At 43.0% G+C, this 12,256-nt stretch overlaps 1 protein-coding gene across 2 annotated transcripts in view; it reads right to left on the bottom strand.

Moving 5' to 3' along the window:
- Positions 1–1,554: 1,554 nt before the first annotated feature.
- Positions 1,555–12,256, bottom strand: part of slc35f3b (solute carrier family 35 member F3b) — a 50,105-nt gene continuing 39,403 nt past the window's right edge. For both annotated transcript variants that reach the window (XM_080481467.1, XM_080481468.1), the window contains 6 exons: positions 11,484–11,823; positions 6,206–6,425; positions 3,414–3,539; positions 2,696–2,888; positions 2,473–2,562; positions 1,555–2,287 (listed from right to left, as the gene is read on the bottom strand). In XM_080481467.1, the coding sequence (XP_080337593.1) occupies positions 2,046–2,287; positions 2,473–2,562; positions 2,696–2,888; positions 3,414–3,539; positions 6,206–6,425; positions 11,484–11,823 (1,211 nt within the window). In that variant the 3' untranslated portion in view covers positions 1,555–2,045. The remainder of the gene's footprint in view (positions 2,288–2,472; positions 2,563–2,695; positions 2,889–3,413; positions 3,540–6,205; positions 6,426–11,483; positions 11,824–12,256) is intronic.

Raw genomic sequence — 12,256 nt, 5'->3', positions numbered from 1 at the left:
AGTGATGCCCAACGACATGGAGACTGCCTGAATAACACCTACATAACTGATATTTCACTCGAGAGTGTGAAATAAAAATCACAAGACAAGAAAATACAGAAAAAAATCTTTTTATATATATATTGTACATGTGATTACACTTGAAGACACCCCACAAAAGATCAAATAAACCCATCATTTATTGACGCTCTAAATATTTCTTCCTCAAATGTGATAATCATATGTTGCATCTCAGTGTAAAAATCATCATTCCTTACAAAGGTTTACATTTATGTCTAGCAATAATTCCAGAGGAATACAATATTATTATTTATTGTCATCGAGAATGACAATGGGAAACAGTGCTAATGTACTCTATTGCAAAACAAAGAAAAGGCAGTGAAGTGGACGTCTCGGCTGAATCGGCTCTTACAGTATATGTGCATGCTCGTTCTGTGTATGTCTCTCACTGGCCCGTTGAGGTTAGTCAGCAACCAAATGCAAAAATAGAAAAAGTTCTGTGCGATGCATCAAAAGTCTATCCCAGTAAATAAATAAGTACATAAAGAGATTCAGATGGTTGCAAGAGGGATAGAATTAAAGAGTCTCTCTCTGCAGCAGTCTGTGATGGCACGGTAAAAAACAGCACGTATGGAGCATGTGTGGTCGAGTGATGTTCGTACATTCACAACAAGGCAAGAGTTTATCCTGTTGCTCCACGAGGCGTGCGCCTCCGTCGCCCTCAGGTTTATGTTAACTTGCCTCAGAAATGAGATGGATGCCACAGTGAGACAGTTCTGTACCGCCTATAATTTTCACCATTAAATCTGTTTTGTGTTCATAATAATTGTCTAGACAGTTTATTGTGTCAGGGAGGCTCAGTGGTAGCTATGGTCGATGTTCAAAATAAGTAAAGGGGTAGCTCCAAGTTTTCTCTAAACCTGTCGCTCGATAAATCAACTTTTTGGAGGTTTTTAGCCCAAATAAAGACTGCAATACCTGAAAACACTTTAAGATTATTCGAATGACAATACATAAATACATGTATTACTTACATTGCCTGTTTAATGACATGTTAATATTGTTTGCTACCAGTGTTTTTTTTTTTCGATGGACCATTTGACGAACAAATACCGCCCATCTCATGCATTGGAAAGGAATGCGTTAGAGACACTGCTTCGAATATCTGGTGATTGAACTGCGGGCCTGAGGAATGAGTGAGCATTCACAGAGAGGGAATCTGGCCCCAGGAAAGCCGATAACCACAGGGAGCCAATCAATGTGGTTAAAAAAGAACCTGACATCGACTCTCAAGATGAACAGTGAGAGGCTTTGTGAGAGCTCCATCAGCTCAGATGGATCCTCAGATAGTCGGACAAGTCCGAGTCACACCAGCTGAGCCCCTCAGGTCCACAGCTCCAGGACATCCAAGGTGCGAGACGCAGCTATGTACAGTGCACGAAAGGCAGGTATTTGTCAATAGGTTTACACCTGAGGGACGCCGCTGCAGGTCTCCCTTTTTGTTTCCAGGCAATGAGCAGTTGAGGCATTCGTCTTTGGATTTTTTTTTTTTTTAAGGTGTGTAAATGTGTACATGTTAAAGCGAGCTGTTACGGTGTTAGGCCTGCTTCGATAGGTGTCTGTCCTTTTTTTTTTTTTTTTGTTCCCTATCATGACTGAAAAATATCAGGCAAGTTGGCACGTTTTCCCAGGCGCAAAGATGTAATGGATCGATGGAATGATTAAGTGTTCCAGCAAAATTAATCCTCAGCTCAATCAGTTATTCCTGAACAATCCGCGGAGTAAGAAATATTACAATTGATACGAGTCCATGCACCAACTCGGAGAAACTTCTGAGCGGAATGGACACCAAAACATCGGTGCACAATCTGTGACTCTTCACCGCCTCCTGGTTACCGATCAGAGGACAAATCCGTCATATAGTGTTTTTGTCACCAAGGGAGCCGCACGGAACAGCAGGCAGGGGACCAGGCTGATCGAACGTGTTAATGCGCCTCCTCCCGTTGGGTCTGTCTTTGTGTTTGTAATGCTGATATTTCGTGGAGTCAGTGTGCAAATGTTGACATGGATGTCCTGCCTCTGCTTCTCCAGTTGAGCCCTGTGGTGGCGCCGGCCTCTGCGTTTCCCTCCGCTGGCTCATCGCGTTTGCGCAGCTTGGTGCTGAGCTGGATGATGCACTGGTCCCAGTCTTCCGGTAACAGCAGCATGAGGAAACCCAGGCAAATGATGAGCACGGCGATGAGGCGCACCGTGTTAAAATTTATTTCACAAGTGTAGAGGTCCACCACTGTAGAATTTACAAGGAAACATTCAGATTAGCAAATAGACTAAAAGCTGCTTTAAATTCACACGGAAATCTTTCATCAAATATAAATTATGACTTTATGGGGGGGGGGGGCAGTAATACCATCAAATATTAAATAGTGACCGGATCTAAAACGCTAAGACTGGGAGGAATGTGAAAGGACTCACTGGCATTTACAGGAACACTTAGCACGATGCCAAGGGAAATTAATGTTGGGTACGTTATCGCAATGCCAAAATTCACCAGGACGTTGAAAGCTGCGGGAAGAAGCACAATCAGCACAGCAGCAGACTACGTAATGAGGATGACAGACCACAAGATCATGCGCCAGGTTTTACATAACCAGTGAAGTATCCAGTTTGTGCACTGTTGCTTTTAGTGCCGTCTCACCAAAAAGCAGCGCCGCAACCCCGCAGAAGTAAGCCCATGGGACATCTGCGAGCGAGCCGATGTACTCCACGTGAGTAAAATACAGGATCACCGGCACAAAGCTGATAAACACAAAGTTGGCGCTCCCAACGATGCTCAAAAAGAGGGCAGCCTCTCCGAATTTGGCACTGCCGAGGACCATCTTGAAGAGCACCTGAGGACAAACGGGGAGGAGCGTGATGAGAAAGAAAATCAGCCCTCAGAAGGAGGTGAGGGATATTTACAGCGGTGGCACCCGCCAAGTACATGCCAGGGCTTTGGCTCAGGGCCACAGCCGTCTGTTTATCACGTTAGTGCAGTGCTGGCAAAAAGGGCAGTGAAGACCAGAAACTGTTAAAATAGCACTACAGGTCCTACATGTCACTTCCTTGATCAGGACACAGCCTGAAGCCAGCACCCGGGGGCTACACTTCTCTGCATGCATCACACGAGTCGCTCAGCTGAGTCTCACATTTCAGAATCTCCTTCAGTCTACTGCCACCTGATTACATAACTAGGAAGGAGCCAGTTTGCTGCTTTCTTATATAAGACAAGACGATTCAGACGTATGTTTTGTTTTTTTGGTTGCTATATTTAATCTTATCCGTCATTCCGTTCGGAATAGTGACATCACAGCAAGGGAGGTCCATGAATGCAAACACAGGCTCAGATATTTTCCATCAAATGCACAGAACAATACCTTGTAGAGTGCGGACATTGAAGCAGAGGCCACGACCAAAGCAATCCCGATGACCGAGTGGCTGTGGAATCCATCAGCGTAGGTCATCATAACAATACCTGCTATGGCCAAGATAGCAGCTACTATCTGTAGACAGAGAGGACGTACATGCGTGAATGAAGAATGGATGTCACGAAGGCTCGCAGATTGGCGATAAAGACAAAGAGGATGATCCTTACTGCTGAGTGGGGACACAGCAGGCACGCAAGGCTTTGTGGAAATCACAAGCCTCAGCGGGGAAGTCTTGTAACGGTATAAATATTGTGTGGGATTTATTTTATAGCCGACAGACAGCTCGCATTCCGTGTTTCCGTAGACACAAGCACCCTTCAGAGAAATCTGCATTCAGTATCACTGGGCTCCCAGTACAGAACAGACAGCTTCTACAGTCTTGGCTTGATTGTCTGACATTGATTTCCTTTACTCCGCCATCATGTTTACAAACCAAATACCCTTCCCTCCATTCAGCAGCCCCCACTGAGCCCACCCGCCCACTTCCTGCCGCTGCGATCGCCACAGCTGAGAGCCGCCAACAGGCCATCTGTTTTATTCCACCTTCACTCAACCTTGACGCAGCGAAATCAAATATCTCATGTATGTTTTATCACATTGCATGAATACATTCATGTGCGTGTGTCTTCCTACTGTAACTGTTCATGTCGGATGTCGGGGGAGGGTTTGGCTGAGGAATAACTGGGGGTGGTGTCGCAGTCCAGCTGAGTAGATTAGCTCTGCATTAAGGAGGTGTCAGGAAGATAAATGAGGCGTGTGTTTGTGCTTGGCCGGAGCTCCCTGAGCACCTTTGGCAAAATGACTCTTTCTGCACTGCAGGCTGCCTGTCACTCAACGCTTCACCTTCCATTCGGTTCGAACGGTGGCTTTACTTCCACGATCGGCGACGATGCAAAAAAAAAAACATCTTAGCACAATGTGAGTGGCGGTGGGGAGCGGGCGTCATTACAACCTCTAACCCTGCGCAGGGTCACCTGGACATTTAGCCTCAGCCGTGTCAATTTAGATTCAAACTCCCAGTAATCCATCTACACACCGCATGACTAAGAGTGCTCCTTAACATGCCACTAAAAAAATTAAAGAATAAAACTAAATCATCTCTTTACGCACACACCTCTAACAATACCTCACCCCTGCTCAATAAGGACGACTTAGCGTCCTACTACCACTTTCTCTCTCTCTCTCTCTCTCTCTCTCTCTCCTCCTTCAGTTTCAACACATGCTTGTCCAATCCAAGCTCCCCTGCATTGCTGCAGACATCCAAACACTGCAATCCCCACCACCACAGAGAGAGAGAGGGGGGGGGGGGGTTTATAGGAAGAGAGAGCACCTCGTTTATTACGACATTTGTCTCTAGCTGAGTCTTTTTATCACACATGATAGAGGGTAAAGAGCCGGGGCACGCACAAGGGAGAAACTGGTTGGCTGTGAGTCTGAGAGAGTAAAAGAGGGGGAATCCATTCTGCAGGATGCAGGATGCAGGATGCAGGATGCAGGACAGCTGCAGCTACGAGAGGATCTGAGACGTGCGACGGGGAGGAGAGGAGGAGATACCTTCTCCTCACCGAGGTAAACCCTCAACTCTTCCGCCTCTCTCTCCCCTCATCTCGACATAAACGGGAGAACAAACACACAGGCTAATACATGAATGCACACTGGGAGGTACATTTGAATGGCAGTCCGATCATGGCTTCGTAATCACGCTGTCAGCCAGATTAGCTGCTCTCTGCTCAGCCGTGCAGCGTGTGCGGCTCCAATGGTAAAATTCAGTCAGAGCAAGTCATCACAAATTATTTGCATTTCTTTTGTGGGGGTTTTTGTTTTGTTTTTTCGCACCGGGACAAAACAGAAAATCCACTCCTGACTACAATAGCTTAGAAGAATGATGATTATTTGGAAGAAATAAAAGAAAGGCACAGTAAGAAGTCTGCTGGCAGTGAAAGGCTCTCCTGTTATCTCACGTTATCTATAATACAGCTAGTCTTCCAGCATCACTGGAATGTGGGTCAAACAAGATGCTGGGGACCAAATATATTATTGTGACAGCACTTTATCTTTTAATGCAGGCAGAAACAGAAGCACAAACACAAAGTCTGTGCTATTTCATATCTGTCTTTATCGACGTTTCCCAACTTTTGTGGAAGGACACTTCCGGCAAAATGAATCCAAAGAAGTGTCTAGACATGACTCACGTAACTCTAAATGAGAAAATGAGGGACTGAGTCATTTTCTTTTATACATTCGTCCATTTATAGCTCATTTAATCTGAGAATGAAAAAATACAATTACTCATAAGATAAGATAAGATAAATGAAGATGGTTTTTTTTGTTGTTTTTTTTCGTCCACGCCACAATCTGAACTGAGACCAAGTCATGCAAACATTCAATTAAAAGATATCGTCTCCTGACACAGGATATTCAAAGAACCACGGGCTAATTTCACAATAGACTTATACAAACACTAAAAGTTAAGACTTGAAAATCGAACAGGACAACATAGAATCGTAAGTATTAGACACATGTAGTATTATTATTATTATTATTATTATTATTATTATTATTATTGAGTTTTAGGGATAAGTTACATGGTTTGACGATACAACTTTTTTACTATTCAGGCTCCGTGACCTGTACTTCAGATGGAAACTCCCTTTGCACTTCGATGGATCAATCAAATGGATCTGTTTTCCTTCTGCTGGGGGAAAGTCACACATATATTACGTGCAAAAAGATGCACTCACCCGGACTCCCATGAAGCGATCTCTGAGTACAATCCAAGACAGCAGGAAGACGAAGGCCTTGTTACAACAGAACAGCGCTGACACGTCCGTTGTGTTGATCTTCCTGAGGGCCTGCAGGTACAGGTAGTTGGTGAGGATCCACAGCAGGCCAAAGGGAGCCACCTTGGTGAAAAACACCTTGGGCGTCAGCCCGTCATCCCCGAAAAACCGACAGCACTCCCTGCGCAAGGACACAATGCAGATCACCAGGTTAGTGTGCTGAAATTTTAAATCTGATAACTTCTGACTGAACAGCTCAGTATAAACAGCTCAGTATAAACAAATGTTCCCACTTGAGCAGTTACATTTAAATGATGTTAGTCCCACACTGTGGCACGCATGGGACCAACTCTTTCCTACAAAAGACATTTGTAAATATTTAGCGATCAGGTCTGCCACAGGGCACTAAAATTAAATAAATTCAGTGGCCCCATTAATGTTTTAAAATATACGGAATACCTTCAGGTTGTTTGAGATAAGCAGCCACAATATGAGAGTGTGTTTAGAGACACTTGTATCGGACACGTACCCTCAGCACGCACGCCAACTTAAATCCTTCATGATGTCGCAACGGCGTGTGAAATATATGACTCAAACAAACAAAGCTGTTTGGTAGTTTGTTGTCACGAGACAATCAAAAGCCCACTTCCTCTTAAATCCTCATCTTTTCTCAAAACTCTTTGGTACTGCGGGTTGCTTTAAAGGTACCAAGTAATACGAAAGTATAACTATCACTTTTCAAAAAGCTTTATATGTGAGGAGCCTCAGACCCATATTGGTGATGATTTACTGTGCATAACATGCAACTCTATACATTTCTATCTGAATTAATTAAACTTTTTTTTTTTTTACAAAATGTCACTATGGACATATTTTTTGGGGGAATTCAATAACTCACAGACTGTTAATGTTTTTTTTTGTGCTGATATTTATAGAACAGTTCCCTGGGCTCATCACAAGATCACTGTGAGTTACACAGGTACTGACTGCATGGGTTTAGCAACTAATAATCAAGAAATTCTGCTTTGAGGCCCAAACATTCATGTGTGCATAATGATGGAAGTCACACATGGTATTTATATGTATGTGTATGGATATGTAATAATGTAATAATGTTTCATGTATTTTATAATACAGCACAGACAGATATAATCGTTTAAATGTTCTATATTCTTCTGTGTGATAATGTCTGAGCTCGGTGTGTTTATCAAAAGAAAACAATCAACAATGGCGGTGGGCTGACATTCTACTATTTTGAAGAAGTAACTTAACTAAAAGTCCTGCGTAGGTATGAAGCTTAGTCATAAATCATGACTGAACAAGTCTGGACTTGATCTCTGAGAAGAAGGCAGTGGAAGTTTTTTTTTGTAGTTTTTTTTTTTTTTACTGTGTCCAAGAAGTTTGCGGCGATGCCCTTAAAAGTTGTGAAGTTACTGGCTTGAGTCAGTCTGTCTTCAATGTGAAAGAGGAACGAAACCGTGACATGATGGATCAGTATCGAAATACTTTATCGTGTTCCTGTTCATTCTTTTTCCACATTTTCCGTTGAATAACACGTCACACTGCTCTACCGTGAAGCCGACAATGACTTATTTTACACAGAACCCCGTCCACCTCCACTCCCACGAGTAAAAATATAACGTTCACACACTTCTTGACTGCTCGTGTTTACAGTCCTCCTCATATGCTATTTACTCTGAAAGCACCTGGTCCCCATGAAAGAGATGAAGCAGCAATAATGGAGGAGGAGTGGCAGGTATATTTGCCGATGATTTCTGGCGGATAGAGAGGAGCAGGAGCAGGATTGCTATGAATCACCGCCAGAGAGCTGAGTCTGCACCAAAAGAAAACACACATGACTCAAAGTCTCTATATACGCAACACTAACACAAGCACTTTAAAGGTTATCATCCTCTTATTAAAGGGAGCGGATGTGACACTTTGTGTGTGTGGGTGTGTGGGTGTGTGTGTGTGTGTGTGTGTGTGTGTGTGTGTGTGTGTGTGTGTGTGTGTGTGTGTGTGTGTGTGTGTGTGTGTGTGTGTTCTTTGAAGCTGCATTTGTGAAACTGGTAATCTGTGCTAATGTTTAAGGGATCCTTTTAAGTCTGTGGTTTTGTCAGGAAAAGTGTTATAGAGGTGAAACCAGCTTTCAACTCTGCCTTTGAAGCGAGAGTTAAAAACCACCATTAAAAACCACCATTAAAAACCACCATTAAAAACCACCATTAATTTAAGCAAATCAGTCTGTCCGTCTTGTTTGATTTCTTCTGATAAAAAAAAAAAAACAGCAAACACTGTCAGACTATAATTCAAAACATATTGAACATGCTAATATTTCATCCTTTAATGATTTGTTCCTTTCCGGGGCTACTGCTCCAGGTGATCTGTGTTTGTCTTCTGACAGGACAAATGTGTCCACATGATTGACACGTCAAGGTGGGCGTTAGACTCTGCCAAGGCTGTGACTTGTCTCAACTTCTGTTCCTGATTTTCACGGACAGGGTGTTGAGGCACAGCCGAGGTCAGGAGGGCTTCATTGGGGGGAGCTGGGAGGTGGCGACTGCTTTTTGCAAATGGTGTTGTCCTTTTGGCCCGTGTGATTGCCTCTAGCATGCACTGGAAGAAAGAAAAAAAAAAATCTATCCAAGTGTGAAGAGGTTTAGATGCAAATCAGCATCTCCTTGGTTTTTCCTCACATAATTGAAAAAAAAAAGAATGGCTTGCTTTCTTCAAGTGGAGGAGAAGAGCTGACCCCAGGTGGAGTTCAAGTGTCTCGTAGTCTTAATCAAAGAGGGAATGGACGAGTGATTGTGGTCATTAACAAAAGAACAAGATCACAGATAGAAGCAGCACAAATGACTACTTTTTGGACCATATATTAGAGGCTCAAAGTACAGATGCTACTCCTCACGCTGACAGGAACCAGCAGTGGTTGTTTGGACATCTGGTCTCCTGAGTACGTCAAACTTGGGAGAAGGTTCCCGGGAGTCCATCCAAGACTTGCTACTGAGATTATATCTCTCGGACGGTGTAGGAGAGGCTCATGGGCTCAGCACGGAGGGAGTTGCGGCGTCCACGGATGACTGGGTTTCTTTCTTCTCCACGTTGCCACTAAAACCTCATGAGGACTGAAGCAAGAAGCAGATGGAAGGACTTTCCATTCAGTCGGATCACTGAGTAGATTTTGAAACTGCTTGACCTCTTCAGAGTAGAACAATGTTAAAACACTAACACACAAATGTGATTCCACCAGCTAATACTTTTATCTACTGCGGCCACAGCTGGCCATATAAATATCAAATCAGACCTCTCAGGAAGGCGACGAGCAGCAAAACTCTTAGAGAGAGGATCTTCTTCAGTCACACCAGTGACGAGAGAAACCTGCTAATGCGTAATGTCAAACAATCTCCTCTTGCTTGGCCTGCGTTTTATATAAAGAGGCAGGGCAGACTATTACCAATGTCAGCTCTTTGTCTATTTTTCTCTGCATTGCCCGGGATGCAAAAGCCAGTTCGATCTGAATAAATGCACTGCAAACAGAGCATTTGATATTCATAGCACACAGGCTCTGGCCCGAGGAGCAATCGTCCCAGATCTTTGTGTAAGCCCTTGGAAAAACAGAAAATAAAATAAAAAGTAAGACTTGCAATACAGAAAAGCAGCCTATCGCTCCCAGCAAATGCCCATGCCACATCATTTTTGAGTTTTTGTGTTGAAAGTAGCAGAGGAGGAAGAAGATAAAAGACTACATACTATGATTAATGTGCTGTTTTAACTGTATAAAAGCATCTCAAAACCGTCTTAGGATGGCTTTTATGCGCCAGGAAAACCTAATAAAAGCACAAGACTCAAGAAATAGGTGGTCATCTATTTCGGAAAATCTGAAGAGAGGGAGTGACCGCGCATAATTACTTCAAACATATGATATAAATAACGTCAGCTCATACAGAGAGATGATCAGCTGGGCTCATTCATGATCATTGCAGGGAGCTGGTAAGACTGATTAAACAAGGTGTCGGTTCCTTCATGCAGGACAACATATTTCACACCGTTTAGAGGATAGTTATATGTCAACAAAGACACACTGGTTTAATGGCCGGTTTTAGTCTGTAATCAAATTTTCTAATTAAAATTTCTGCTAATCTAAACCTTCATAAACAAACCAGCCACTTCATGATAAATACCTGCTGTCTAATGTGACTGATTGCAATGATATCCCATTCATTCTGAATTTGCAAAGGTATTAATGAGCTGGACTGCATTAGTTTGTGTTTCGAATATTCAACACATACTAATCAAGGGACCAATATAGTAAGAACACTTCTTATTGTAATGCATGCAAACATGAACATTGTTACTTTTTTAAAAGACATAATGTGTTGCAATAAATCACATTAAAAGTTCTAGTAGTAAATTTAGTAAAGTGACTGGGGATAGTGGGGAGGGCTTTTACCACTAAGAGCTCTGCTAATCTTTGTATTAATGAGTGAATAACTTTAAAAGTCAACATTATTACCACTAAAAACAACAGTGACAATTAATTAAAAAGAGTAAAAACCTTTTGGAATGTTAAACAGTAATTGACTTATTCACAAATAGATTTCTGACAATTTGCTTGTCGCTTAAGAGTGAAAACCTAATCTATCTATGCTTATGGTGTTAAACTGTATTTTATTCATTTTTCAATGGTGAAATTGTTTGAATTGAGTTACGCTCCTAGTTTGTCAGAACTAACAGAACAGAATGTTCCAGATGTTGTTGCCTGTCATCCCAAACTATTTAACTCTCTTAACTGTTCTCAGATTTTCTGGTTCTGTTTCTTGTTATTGCTTTTAGACAAAAAGCCCTTCGCTGCTTCATGGAAAGTCAAGACACAGCCAAGATTCAGACCTAATTTTGTTAATTGGTGTTCCAGACATGCCAAAGAACATTGCTAATGAGATTCTCATGCAGTGAAATCCACGTAACTTTCATCCTCTCATCTTGCCGCCGTTGCTCTTTGACTCTGGGTCGCCTCCCACAAGATCTTCGACCAGTCAAGGCAAAAACCAACTGTGATTTATTGTGTGATTTCAGCTTAGAGTGCACTTATCATGTCTTTCTCCAATATTTAGTTCTCTCTAGATTTCTTTCTTCAGTTATTCTTTTCCGTTTGGATCATTTTGTAACTTTGAATTAACAACATGAACGAAGCCGGTGTCAGTTTGTCTGGTTCGTGTTGCAGCGGGAGTTTTCCAACCTGAATCTCTGCTTGGGCGTCTGCCTCTCCGCACTCTTGCAGAGATGGCCGATGTAATAGAGCGGGAAGAAGAGGCAGTTCCAGGAAGTGGCGAACCAGGTGAGGGTGAAGGGGGCGTCAAACTGCTTAAAGGTCAGCTTGGCGAGCTGGGTGGAGCCTGCCCAGGACGAGCACACGCACATAACCATAGCGACTCCCCACAGGGCCTTCCTTATCTGTACTGTAGTTACTCTGATGCAGCAGTGGAGCCTCCGCCTGTTGGAGACGGACTCTGCTCCGGATGCACCAGCTGACTGAGAATCCGTGGTGCCCACCACATTCTCTCTGGCGCGGTCTTCTCCTACGGATGGACACAAAGAAATCTCAGTTAATCATCACAAACAAACAAAAATTGATCAATACCCTTTTCTCTCTCTCTAGAAGATCAAAATAGCTTTATACCCCCAACAGACCTTCAACGTCAGTCTGAGCTCATGAGGTTTTTTTTTTTTTTTCTCCTTTGCTCAAGTGACTTCAGGTCACACGTGCCATGTTGTGTTTTCGCAGATAAAAATAGCTGCTTTTGGAGTTTAATTGAACTTGAAAGCAATCAATCAGACATCCGAGTTAAAAATGTGGTGATCAAGTGTGACAGGCGACAGCCGAACAGAGGACAAAAGAGGGCATATCTGATATCCAATCCTCGGCCACCACTTCTCCACCCCGTGAGTCACAGTGGCATGGGTGTTCGGCTGAAGACACACACACACACACACACACACACACACACACAC

This window comes from Lipophrys pholis (assembly GCF_963383615.2).
Source record: "Lipophrys pholis genome assembly, chromosome: 15".
Classification (NCBI taxonomy): Eukaryota; Metazoa; Chordata; class Actinopteri; order Blenniiformes; family Blenniidae; genus Lipophrys; species Lipophrys pholis.
This window is presented reverse-complemented; position numbering and strand designations above follow the sequence as displayed.